This window comes from Pygocentrus nattereri, chromosome 18, assembly GCF_015220715.1.
Source record: "Pygocentrus nattereri isolate fPygNat1 chromosome 18, fPygNat1.pri, whole genome shotgun sequence".
Lineage (NCBI taxonomy): Eukaryota > Metazoa > Chordata > Actinopteri > Characiformes > Serrasalmidae > Pygocentrus > Pygocentrus nattereri.
The window spans coordinates 7418055-7431913 of record NC_051228.1 but is presented as its reverse complement, the minus strand read 5'-3'; the positions used below and the strand labels follow the sequence as shown (position 1 = coordinate 7431913).

The 13859-nt window shown below is 40.8% G+C and overlaps 2 protein-coding genes and 1 long non-coding RNA gene across 3 annotated transcripts in view; 2 read left to right on the top strand and 1 right to left on the bottom strand.

Annotated features, from left to right (window-relative positions):
* nf1b (neurofibromin 1b) overlaps window positions 1-13859 on the bottom strand; it is a 119946-nt gene that overhangs the window by 33605 nt on the left and 72482 nt on the right.
* Window positions 321-3123, top strand: LOC108435814. Its single transcript, XR_001858470.2, has 2 exons — window positions 321-471; window positions 1958-3123. It is a non-coding gene; the product is annotated as an uncharacterized LOC108435814 (long non-coding RNA).
* LOC108435813 (oligodendrocyte-myelin glycoprotein-like) overlaps window positions 9193-13859 on the top strand; it is a 4967-nt gene continuing 300 nt past the window's right edge. The window contains exons 1-2 of the mRNA XM_017711896.2: window positions 9193-9431; window positions 11653-13859. The exon at window positions 11653-13859 is cut by the window's right edge and continues 300 nt beyond it. Of these exons, the coding sequence (XP_017567385.1) occupies window positions 9409-9431; window positions 11653-12901 (1272 nt within the window). The 5' untranslated portion in view covers window positions 9193-9408 and the 3' untranslated portion in view covers window positions 12902-13859. The remainder of the gene's footprint in view (window positions 9432-11652) is intronic.

Genomic DNA, 13859 nt, shown 5'->3' with positions numbered 1-13859 from the left:
CTATTAATTATAATATAATTCGATTTCTGTTTTCTGACTTTTAGTAGAAATTTCTTCTAGTATTTCCCTTTTTTTTTTATCTTATACCTAACATTTCTGTTGAGTAAGAACACTTTCTAATAAAAGAAACCGTAATCTTTTGCATGACCATGTTTCGAAAAGGCCGCAGTAATGTCTGTTAACACAGTCAGAAGACCAAAGGAAGGTTGCACATACAAGCCAAACTGCAGTTGCGTGCTGATTTAAATATATTTCCAATAAAACAACCACAGCAGAAGTGAAAAAGAGACAGGAAATGTGTCACTTGTGTGTGAATGTGTGCTGCCTGAGCCATATCTCCTCCACTCCATCGGTAGCTACATCATACTTCACACATATATTGGCTTTGTGTGTCAAATCTATAAGATTGTTGGAAAAAAATCAATCTAGCAAAGAACAAGAAAACTTCAACTTGGCTCAAAGCATCCAGAGGTGAGTAGCAGCTCTTTTGCTGTTTGGAAATTCCACAGATTTTTCTAAATCTATGTATAATTAAATTAAGATGTAACCAGTGCCAATCAGAGAGGTTTGAAATGTGGTGTGCAATTTGCCACTGTAGGGCAAGATTTCTTCACAGAGGTGGTGAAGGAACCATGTGACTAAAGAGTTTAATGCATTTAGAAGCAACATCACAAACCATTATTACATTAAATATATAGGAATAGTTGGGAATATCTTTGTAAATCCATTTATAGTGGAGAAGTGCATGCAGGGCGTTGTAAGAAAAAAAAACACCCCAAAAAAAAAAACTCTTTTGATTTATCACAATTTTACCATCAACACTGCATAGAAAACTTATGTTCCCATGTTGGCTGGTAGTACAGAGTAAAATGTATACATGTGTGTTGTAGACGTTATGATGACTGGCTCCTACCACCACCACCACTGTAAAGAATGAGTCGTTTTTATACAATGAACCATTTCACATCCAAAATGAAAAAATATAGTATTTAAAGTGTAGTATGGTATTTGATTATAGTCGTTAAATTGTGTTATATTAAACATTTCAAGTGAAACTTGAGCCATTCATTTCTATTAATATTTTTTGTACAGCATTATCGCTGTTAAAAAAGCAAACAAAAAAAAAAAGCAAAAAAAAACAAAAAACACAACAAGCAAACAAACAAACGAAAAAAACCATAAGTCATTTTGGAGCATTTCTTTTTCATATAATGTAAAAGAGCTGCTGTGATGTGGAAAATGTAAATATAAAAAATAAATAAAAATATGATGTGGAAAAATACCAAAGACAAAAATGGACATTCTTTTTTTGGGCAGCGACAATGTTTGATCATGTCAGGAAGTGCTGTGGAATTAAAGCTCAGCAGACTGGCACTCCAACATTAGTAACATGCATTGACCCACATCTATCATACATCTCAAAGTAAAAACACTGATCTAACGTCAGCTCTCTCCAGTCTTTATAGTCCTGTAGAGCACACTGTAACTGACACAAACTGATCACAGATCAGCATTCATACTCCGAGAACTTTGATAAATACGGGCCATTGACTCCATGAAGTAAAATGAAAAATGGTTCGACACTTGAAGACTAATAGAAAAACATAAAACCTTGTAGATCACCAAATAAAAAGTCATTTGCATATTTCACCAGATTTTTTCCTACTTCTCATATGTAATAAAGTGAAAATGTTGCCAATACATTATATATAATTAGACAAAACCTAAATAATCTAACCTGTGAGTCAACTATGGAATAAAAGGAATAAAAAACTGGTTAGACCATGTATTCCTAGATTTTCCACTAGGAAACTACTTTTTCTCAGAAAGCCTTTGAAACCATTGTGCCATATTTAATATTGCAACACAATACTGTGTACTGTACGAGCACATGTTGTACATACAAATGACTCATCATCCAAAAATAATAACATTTCTCTTTTTTTTTTCGTCTCAGAGTTTCTCGACACTTCAAAATGTATTGGTTCCTGTGCTTCATTCTGCTCATGGGTTTAGGAGCTTCAGAAAACACCAGCACAGATACAACCAATGGAGTACCTACAGACCAGAAATCACCACATGAAACTCCAACCCAAACTACTCCAACCCAAACTACTGCAACACAAACTAATGTAACACAAACTACTGCAACACAAACTACTGCAACACAAACTACTGACAAACGTAGTACTTCAGTAACTAACCCTGTAGAAAGTGAAAAACCACAGGGCAATAAGGGAGAATGCTTTTTTTTTATCTGCAAGTTGAATCCAAAGGTAGCACTGCTCATAATCGGAGCCCTCTCACTGGCCTGTATTATCCTGCTGACAGCCACTCTGCTACTGGCCTGCAAAGTGTGCTGCCCAAAGACGCAAGTCCTGGACACTACTCAATCCAGCCCAAGAAGACTGTCTGTGGATGGTGAATCTACTCCCATGATCACTGAATTTAGCAAACCGGAGGAAGACAATAACCAGTCAGGGCCAGAGGAGCAGGAGAAGCCGGAGGAGCCAGAAAAGCTGGTAGAGGAGGCAGCAGAAGCCACTGAGGTCAGTAACCAGGCCTCTATGGAGGATTTTACAGTGTGTGTAATGCCAGCTGAGGAGCCACCGCCCACCCAGGAATGCGAGATGCCTGAGAAAATAATATTTGACGATGCTGAGCAACCATAAATCATATCACCACTGAAGAGCGACGCACAGCTCCAACTGCTGGTGGGACTGAATTCACACCATACTCCTGCTTTTGCGTGCAGTTTCACAATTTTACTTTCGCTGTTGGTCAGCCGCAACAATTATATATATATATATTTTTTTTTTGTTTTGAGTTTGTTTTAACAAGTTTGTTGGATAATTCAGAGGCTTGTGGGAGAACAAGATGTTACGTAAGGTTTCAATGACTATTACATGCAGATGAAATGGTCTACTGTGGGAAAAAATGAATGAAATACGTAACTAAGTATGTAGATGATGGATTTTGAATAGTACAATGCAAACCCCTGTTACCCTGTGCTTTACTATGGCATAACTTGTGCAAATGTAAATGAACTGTGTTCTTAAATACATATTTCAAAACACAATGTATTTCTTTCGCTGAAAAATAAAATAATCGTTTGAGTCCCAACATATGTTCATTGAATTTTACATCTTACGACATTGTGACATGACGGCATTCCGTTGCTCATTTTCTTAACTGGTGGCACCATCTGGCGAGCAGAACATCAGCAATCAGAACAGACAGCACGTAAAAAAAGATGGATGCGCAGTGAACACCACCACTAACAGCCAGGTTTCTCACTTTAGATGTCAGAATTAGCAGCGCTCTTCAAGTCAAACCACGAAGGTTAAGTCTCAGTTCCCAGCACACACCAGCAGCAACGAAGGTACTTGAGACTGGTAGTGAATGAGAGTCTTCTAAAAGTCTCATGGATTTGTGACAGCTGAATAGATAAAAGCCAAGTCTTTGTTTAAGGTGTACAAACACTCGTTGGCAAGATGCCCTGGATTTAACTTGCAACTGTGCAATTTGCCGGTAACTAATAGTGTAAATTGATTTTAAACTGTAGGCTTTATTAAGTTATGCTCCGGATAGCCCAGACGTAAAAAGGTATAATATTTGATTTTTGGTTTATGTTCATTTATTACCCACACACACATCAATCTACGCTCAATTTATCAGTTCCACTTACTGTATAGGTGCACTTTATAGCTCTACAATCACAGACTGTAGTCCTTCTGTTTCTCTGCATGCTTTGTTAGCCCCCTTTTACCCTGTTCTTCAGTGGTTCGGACCCCCATGGGTGGTGGATCATTCTGAGCACTGCAGTAACACTGACTTGGTGGTGTTTGTTAGTGTGTATTGAGCTGGTACGAGTGAAAAAAGTCCACCAGACACGACAAGCTCCAGACCTGAAACATCAACTGTGGTCAAGAAGGCAATGTCAGTCGTATGGGCAAGAGAGTCAGCCCCAAGCAGACCATCTCCTGGTGAGGCGACTCAATGTGATGGAAACTACATGTGTGCATGTGCCGCTTAGTGCCGACGTTTCCATGACAACAAGCATCATGTGAGTCCAGTCAGAGTGAGACGAGCAGCAGTGAGCAGTGCTTGTATCTTTTAATAATGTCAGACTCAGGAAAACATCCTTCACCAGTCCTTACTAAAGAAGGCCGAGAGGAAGACATCATGTTCTGAAACGCATAAGCTGGACATCCGTCCCACCGCCGTCTTTTAAAGATCAGAGCATAAACTTCGTCTCCTCTGCAGACCAGTTTCTGCTCCCGCCATACTGAACATTATCAGGTTATACTATTAAGTGATACACATGCTCAGAACATACTTAAACTTATGACTGGGAATGTAATCGGCTGCAGGCGTTTACACAGCTACTTGTCACGTTTTGAACGGGTGGGGAGGAAAGACGCCGGGGACAGGGGTGAAAGCAGAGAGCAGATTTATTCTTTTAAACACAACTTAAATGGCTTTTCAGCCGGTCACACTGACGTCTCACGGACTCGTTCAGTTTGGCTCCCCCTCACGCCTTGCCGGGGTCTCCTTCTCTCTCGAAGCTCTGCCGCCTACTGAAGGGAGAGATGACCAAGTAGGCTGGCAGAAACAAGGCACAGGTGAGCATAGTCAGCTACTTAACCCGCTGGTTCAACTGGACCGGCCTCTCTGTCCCGCATTCGACGCTCAGCCACGCCCCCTTCTCCACATTATTATTCTTCTATTTAATGGATTATTTACAGGATTACCCACCTTGTTCAATCGGATTGTATTCCGAATGGCCACAACTGGACTAGCCTATTCCTGATGGAACTGTTCACATATGTATCCCCAGCTATTAGCCAGATTATTAGGCTGCATGTAAATGTTGCTACTGCCAACATAAACTGTTTATGATGTCCTGAAAAAGTAGCAATGCATAGATACTGTAATTGTTTGCTGTTGCAGATACCTGACATTTTTTATGTACATATCTACGGGCACAATAAATATATCATCAAATGAAATATCAGCCAAATCTATCAAGTTTTCATAAAGCAAATTATCTGCTCACACTGACATGCCATCATGCTGTATCCCTAGAAAAAATGCTGGCGTAGCCTCCTTTTCTCGTCGAAAGCCACTTTTTATTCATATCTGGTTCTGATTGGCTTTAAAAACAAACAAAAAAAAACCTGTCAGCTTTGTGAAAAACTTAAATGATTTAAATGATATTTAAATGATTGAAATTTAAATATTTAAATGATTCCATGCATTTATGTGGTATTAAAATCTTTTAATGTGAAAGAGAGCATGAACGCCTATGAAACATATTTACAAACTACAACAGCCGCTGACGTTTGCAGACGCACATACAGAGACTGAGCAGGAACCGTATTAGTAGGCAGAGGACAAGGCACTGCCGGGCTCTCTCAGAGAGCCTGAAAAGAATGCTTTTTTTCCAGCAGAGCAGCAGGCAGGAGACAAAGTGCCAATGAAAAGCCATTCAGAGCTTCCGCCCCTGGCTCTCCTTTCTGTCCTACATACACACACACAGTTCCCTTTTCACAGGTCTACCTGCCTGGCATGATAAGTGTGAAAAGAAACTATCAATATTTAGTGACCGCGATACATATTTACTACAGACAAGTATCAAATAAGTAGTAGTGTAATTTAAGTAGTAACCAAGATTGGAACCAGCGTTGCTCAAAACATGGCCAATTTACTGTATTTATTTTGGCAGGCTGGGTTGTAACTTTATGATGCAAATAATAAAGCAGGCAAGTTTACTCACGCTGTATTTGAATGTTACACCAAAATACCGTAGAATAATTATACACGACTTAGTGCTAAACAGGCTCTTAGCGTCGATGTACTTGACTGATGTCATTAAAATAGGCAACTGACTATATATTGAAAAATGTAAAAATAAATAAATAAATAAATGAATGCCAGTGTGTGTGTGTGTGTGTGTGTTCATTTACCTCATACATTGTGAGAGAAAACAAACACTGTTTTGAACTGGCCAAAGAAAACCAGCCATTGGTTAATTTGTCTGTAATCAGAATCAGTCAGTCAGGAGCGGGAGATTGACAGGCGGATTGGTGCTGGGTCAGCAGTGATGCGGGCTCTTTACCGGTCTGTTGTGGTAAAGAAAGAGCTGAGCCATAAGGCAAGGCTCTCGATTTACCGGTCGATCTACGTTCCCACCCTCACCTATGGTCATGAGCTTTGGGTAATGACCGAAAGAACGAGATCGCGAATACAAGCGGCTGGAATGAGTTTCCTCCGCAGGGTGTCTGGACTCTCCCTTAGAGATAGGGTGAGAAGTTCAGTCATCCAGGAGGGACTCGGAGTAGAGCCGCTGCTTCTCCACATCGAGAGGAGCCAGTTGAGGTGGTTCGGGCATCTTGTTAGGATGCCTCCTGGACGCCTCCCTTGGGAGGTGTCACAGGCAAGTCCACCCGGGAGGAGACCCCGGGAAGACCCAGGACACGCTGGCGTGACTATATCGCCCAGCTGGCCTGGGAGCGCCTCGGAATCCCCCTTGGAGTGCTAGTGGAAGTGGCTGGGGAAAGGGAGGTCTGGGCCTCATTGCTTAGGATGCTGCCCCCACGACCCGAAACCCGGAGAAGCGGAAGATGATGGATGGATGGATGGATGGATGGATGGATCAGTCAAAAAAATCCACGACTGCTGCATGTCTAATATTTACTATGCCAAGGAATCTTTGTTACAAGGCAATACTACACATACACACACAGATCTATGCACAACCACAGAAATTCCAACCTTATTTGTAAGGATTAGGTTACAATCCATTAATTTATTTAAACCAAAAGGTATTAACAGAGATAGTAATAAGCTAATAATACACAAAAATCATCATCCATAGCGTTTCTTTTTTTCGGTAGAAGGCCATAAAGTTCAACCTTTATAAATCATTTTTTCCCCCATCAATATTTTGCTTTTTGTTTAAAGATCTCAAAGTGAAGTTAAAAGATTTAGATTTAGAGTTAAAAACAAATATAAAAACATAAATAAAAAGCAGCAAAAATGCTGTCCCATGTTTTCATGTCACTACCGATACAGAGTTTAGGTGGAGCCTTATTTTAGTCATACTCCTTCATTTTAGAGCACGAAGTGAGACTCCATCCGTGTTAGATAAGGAAATGCATCCCAAAATCTGGAAAATCTAAGTGTGTTAAGATGCATTTTCTGCAATTAAGTAAACTTTTTTTTGTTCTAATGATCAATGATTGTAATGATTTCTGCTATAAATATTAAGATTTTGTACAACTGTTCAAAGCTATTTATTGCTTGCAGTGTGTTTGCAAGTCATTTTTTTAGTTATGTTTGTTTTGTTTTTTGTTTACTACTCTGATGTTAGAAGGTACGTCACTTTACATGTGCACGATGGTGTTTTGTGTTCCAGGTTAGTCAGAACTTCATCGCACCAATAAAACTGCGGGTCGCCATTATCAGCAGATATTATTCACCAACTAACATACCAGCTCGGGTCCTACTACATACAATAAGATAAAAGATCATAATTATCATAACACTGACCGTTACCAATACCAACATACAAATGAGCCTCTAACTTATTACTAAATATTGTGTGTGGTGAGCATTTCAGATAGTCTGAAATAAGGCACATATGATTCAACAGTGTTTTAGTCAAAACTGCTCACCAATCTTTAACCCATTAACGACTCGCTAACACGACTTTATTATCTTACATATTACAATTCTATATATTCTACACCTATTATAATACATATTGTAATTCTAGAAATTGTAATTGCAATATGTAGCAACTGACCTGAAATGTTCTTCTGATCATTTGTTATCATAAATGGTGCAGTGTGGTTGGAGTAACATCTGTTTTGCTATGCCTGTTGTGTTTATTTTCATGGTTTTGAACATTTTCAACATGCACTATATACATATTCCAATATCAAAACATTTGTTGAAAAAAAAAAAATGTACAATGCAAAAAAAATCTCAGCATGTGCCTGAACAGGGGTGCCAAACCACTAAAAGAGCCATATTCAAAAATCTCAACAAATCTGTGGGCTGGCTGTGTTTTCATTTTACTTTTCCATTGTTTATTCAAAATATGCTAAAACTACAACAGCAAAAAACAGGCAGAGTATTTGAATGATTCAAAAATTTTAAATAAAAACAAATTTATATTCATATTTATATTTATATGAAATTATATTTCATATAAAACAACAGACGACTTTACAGACAACTGTTAAACCTCTAGACACCGGGCGTCTTTTTTTTTTATGGCACTGTCCCATAGATCCTTTTTGGGAAAGAGGTGGGAGCACACAGTTCATTGTAGTGTCATGGTGAAACGGACTAATTTTACAAGAAAAAGCAAATACTTTTGCGGGTCGAACGGGACGGCCGGACTTGGTCAGCAGGCCTTGTGTTTGACAAGAAATTCTAGTCACAGAAGCCGTCAAGAAGCTGTTTACTTGGGGACTGTGATGACATACACAACGAAAGCAATGATTTAAGATTTAACTGTTTGCTGAAACTCAGCCAAAAACACTTCTGGATTCAGAAGCTGAAGCTCCTTCTCTGTGCCTACTGCCTTTGCCATCTTTAGTCTAGTTTAAGATGAACTGGAAAAATAAATTAATGAATTCACATAGTAAGAGTGAGCTTTATCTTTCAGTAATAAGCCATTTCGCTTCCCATTTTGAAATGACTCTATTGATATGTGCATTATGGCTTGTGTGGGTTTCCCCATGTTCTAAATATACAGAAAAGCACGACTTGAACGCTAAAAGTGCCCCCATTATGAATTACTGTAGAGAAAATGATTTACCTGTACATTCCACAAAATTAACAATTCCATAAATAATTTTTAAATGATGCTTGTTTTTTGCACAGAAATGACTGACGTTATTATACACTATTATTATAGCATTATAGCTTTGTAATACCAGTGCTACATGCTCAAGAGGTTTTTGTACAGCCATTAAAAACAGAAGAAATAAAGAAAGAACGGGGAGATTTCGTCTGAAACGGGGGGCATCCTAAAGTAGAAACACTTAGTTCAGCACTTTTTCTGTCTCTCCATCACCAGTACGCCAGTAGGGATTGTTCCACACTGTATTTCTTTCTCCTTCTGCAACCCCCTCCCTCTTTCACATTTCACACACATACACACACCCCACTGCTCCATTGGCAGTGCGAGTACGGAGGCTGCCGGTGCTGCATTGGAGCAGCTCAGGGGTTCACATGTTCTTTCACTGCACCACTGTGCCTGGGAACAGGAGTAACCTCTCACAGAGACAGAACCGGAGTGGAATTAGACCTGCGGTTTAAGGAGCTGGACAAAAGTTGGTTTTTTTTTAAAACGAGGAGAGAATCAGAGATAAAGTGGAGCGGAGAAATGACATGAGAACGATGATGAGGAGAAGGTGAGTGATCTACGATGCAGCTGTGCATTTGCGAGACGAGGCAGGAATACACATGTGGTGGCTGCAGGGTTCTAATAAGATATAAAATATCACACAAACAAAATTAGACCTGCAGTTTAAAGAGCCTGCTAAAAAGGAGCAGAGAACTGACAGGATAAAGGGGAGAAGGTGCGCGATTAGCAATGCAGCGGAGTGCTCAATTAAGAAATCAAATCTTTTTATAATGCACAGATCAGGTTTACTAACATGAACAAATTTGTTGGGTCAGCAAACCAAAGCGTTGTATTTGGCAAACCCATCGTTTTCTTTGCGCCGTTCTCCTAATCATGCATTCGGACAGCTTACTACAGCTGTTCTGCAGACAGCAGCCCTCCAATCAATAACTTGCAGGGCAAAGCAAGAAATGGACCAATTAACAGCAGAGAAAACATGGGGTAGGTAACTAGTTCAAACAGCTCTTTCTTACAAGTCCACCAAAGCAACCCATCACACAGGTCACATTCATCGTACACTGGACATATGAGGGATAAACACACATGCAGTGTTCTGCAGTTTTGCGTACACATGCATGCGTAAGGTATAAAACATGATATTTCTGCAAAGATGTTTGTTAAGATGCAGAGATGGGGTTTAAGGGTAAGGTTGCTCACAGAGGCCACGACATGCACGCCTCCAAAAAGTCAGCTAGATGTGTGAATCTGTGCAGTAGGGCGTCAAGCAGAGTCTGTGGGCGGTGTGGAGAGGTAGAGGAGCGAAGGAGTGGCTTGATCAGTGCTTTGGGAGTTCTTACTCACTTCAAGATCACTCCAATACTCTATTCCACAAAACGTATTTGCACGCTGGCAGGAGGTACTTAACAAATCGGATAATCCATTGTTTTCAATGGAGCAGCAGCGGAACATTGCTTCACCACCGGAGGCGATGGTAGCTTGAGTTTAGCCGAAAGTTCCGCTAGCAGTTTGATTTTAAAGAGTTCAAGTTAAATTGTTGGAATAAACGGGATGTAGATTTTTCTGGGAGCAAAAGATATATATAGCGCATGCATTGCAAATTCTCAGCAGTCACAAGAAAGTTCTGCACTTACACAATTAGTCTTGCATTATCCACTGGCACAGTAGATTGTGATAAAGATTAAGCAATCAATTCAAGCCTATACCTACTGCTAAGTGCCTATGTAGAATAGAGCTAATTTTTTGTTTAACAAGGACTATGATTTATATAATTAATGAAGCAGTAGTGAAGTCTTGGCTACGCAGACTTAAACATCATAAGAAATCATCTTCAGTGGACATGAGTGGACATGAAGTGGGTTTTTCGCTTTTTATTTTTTTGCAACTGCAAATACGTTGGCAGAATATTTGGTGAACATCCAGTACTACATACTAGGCCCCAGCTGATAAGATCAAGACAATACACACTAAATGTGCTGAAATGAAACTGACGTGAAGAGTGAAAAGACATGTCTTTGAATGGGGTGTAGTAGCAGATGCTCTAGCCTGAGTGCATCAAGAACTGCAACACAGCTGGGTTTTTGAATGTCTTTTGAGTATCTGTAATAATCCACCACCTGGAATCCATCCCAGCAACAGCAGGGCAGTAGCAAATGGTTTTTGAAATAAGTGAAAGGCAGCTGATATGAACTGAGCAGTGATCCATACCTCTGGCAACTGCATCAGCATCCTGAAGAACATCTAGACTAGGCAAAAAGACAATCCAAGCAAGAACATGCAATGTTTGAAAGATATCTCTATTGTGTTTTCCCCTTACCCCAACTGTAGTGGATCAGTGAGAGATATTTGCTGTAGCGAGCTTTAGATTTGCAGTGAAACTACAAGGTTAATGCAGCTAAGTAACAAAAAACAATAAGCACCATGCAAACTGCTCAAATTTTTAATTTTCCATTTTTAGAGATAAGATCATACCATGTCAGAACCATATAAGCAAGCCTATAGGAGCTTCCTTAACAACTAGACACAGTTTGAGAGAAGAGTGTAAAAATTTAGGCATGCAGTTAGCAGGACACTAATCTTTTATCAGCCTTGTAGTTGCTGACCACTTAAATTTGGGGTAAGGGCAGAATTGCATAGATTTAGACTTTTTGCTGAACTTTCTTTAAATGTAGCACATGCTGCAGCACATTACTGAATTCTATGCAGTGGGTAGGATTTCGAGACATGGGTCATTCACTGTTCTACATTGTTTCTCCTCTATGTATGCGCAGGTGTGCAGTGAAGATGTACAAACGCGCTCCACTGTCCTGCTTACTGCTTCTACTGTCACTGCTGGACATCAATGCAGCTTGTCCCTCGGTGTGCTCCTGCAGTGACAGCCAGAGGGAGGTGGACTGCTCCTGGAGGGGCCTAAGACACCTGCCCAGCGGCCTACAGTTCAACGTCTACTCCCTCAATCTGTCCCATAACCGACTGGCTGATCTAGACCACCACCTCAGCCCCTACACGCACCTCCGCACACTTGATATCTCCAACAACCGCCTGGCACGCCTGCCCGCCTCCCTGCCCCGCTCACTATGGGACATCCGTGCTTCTGGCAACCGCATCCGTTTCCTGGAGAAAAACGACACAACCTACCACTGGAACTTACGTACCCTGGATCTGTCAGCCAACAAGCTTGAGCGGGTGGTCTTCATAAACAACACCTTGCCCAACCTGAAGGCCCTCAACCTCAGCCACAACCGGTTTTGGACCGTGCCTACCAACATGCCTCAAAACCTGGAGATGGTGGATCTGTCCCACAACACTCTTGTGCAGATCCTGCCTGAGTCACTGGACCGCTTAGCCAAGCTGACCCGCTTCCATCTGCATGCTAACCGCTTCTCCACGGTAAGCGAGGGTGCCTTTGAGAAGCTCCATGGTTTGAGGCTCATCACACTTGGAGATAACCCATGGGCTTGTGAACAAAGGGCCAACATTAGCTACTTGTTGACTTGGGCCAGGCACACCTCAGCTCGTGTGCTGGGCTGCCCCTGCCACACTTGGCCAATCTGCGGGGAGGCCCACTTGGCTAGGACGGGGGGTTGGCACTTTGCTACGTACACGCTTTCACCATTCAGGACGGCCCAAATGCAGGGTGTGTCCACGCACTTTTGGGCTGAGAAAGCGCTTACAATCCCACATCACACCAGGGAGGCAGCAAGAGTCTCTAGCAGGCCAGATGAGTATGCCTTCAAGCATGGCTTCCCCTTGACCTCTACTTCAGATGACCTCTCCACGCTCCACTCCTACCCGCCTACAGACGTACCATTTATGGCAGAAGACCTTCTCAGTACGGATAGTTTCCTCACCACTGGTAGAGTCCTCACTTCCAGCACAAGGAGGACAACCACTCTTCGCACAAGAAGTGTCAAGAGGGCCAACCAAGGTCTTGGTAGAAACGCAAGTCCAGGACACAAATCGAGGGATATATTTGTAATGTCCCTGCTACTTCTGATAACTACTGATCAAGTCATGTGAGAGGCTTAGCTTCTATCCTGAATTCATCTGAAAACGTGCATTTTACATAATGCTTGCCCTCAATAACTGCTTTATATAATTTTGCATACATATTTGTTTATTCTAAAAGAAAAATTGAGACCATTTGCCAGATATAGGTAGCACAGTCTTACACTAAATTACATGGTCACTGGATGGTCACTCTCCATTTTAAATTCTCCTCAACATTTTAAGACTGCATTCCAACTACTTGGAACAAAGCAAACTACTTCACAGCTTCATATTAAACAAAATAGTGTTTTAAGGTCACTAATCAACAGAAGAACAGTCTTTCTAAGACATCTGTATGCTAATAACCATTACCTTAAAGTTTACCCAGGGCTCTGGTTGTATGGGTAAAGGAGATTAAATACATTTTGTATATTTGTCATGATGGAAATTTGCATTCTTATTTCAAAACAGACTTTCACTCCTGTGCTTGCAGTCAAAGTGTTTCACGGACATTGACCACACTTGGTACACATTTTCACACTTGGCCACACTTGGTATACTTGTTTTCATACTTGGCCAACAAGCAGAAAGAGCTGCATGAATGATTATTTAATATTACCCACTAATGGCATTATAAGAACTATAAGAACACCAGGAGGGGGAGCAAGAGATCTAGATTTGTGTGCTGCAGATGAGAGTTGGGCGTTTACATTATTTCCTCTTTAGCAAGGAGCTGGCATCAGTCAAAAAAAAAAAATATATAATACTGTAAGCTGCCTAAGAGTTATATGTATTATATAAATGCTTTTTGAAAATCCTCTGCAGCTCTAAAGGCAGATCAAGGTATCACAGAACCAGCCTGATGGGGCGATTATGACAGCACTACTTTCAGCACCGTTATGACAATATAATTACTGTGACTTAAGTACAATGGAGCATGATGAAAGCAGCTGTCAGACATGCAACTCAAACAGCGCTTAAGCTAATA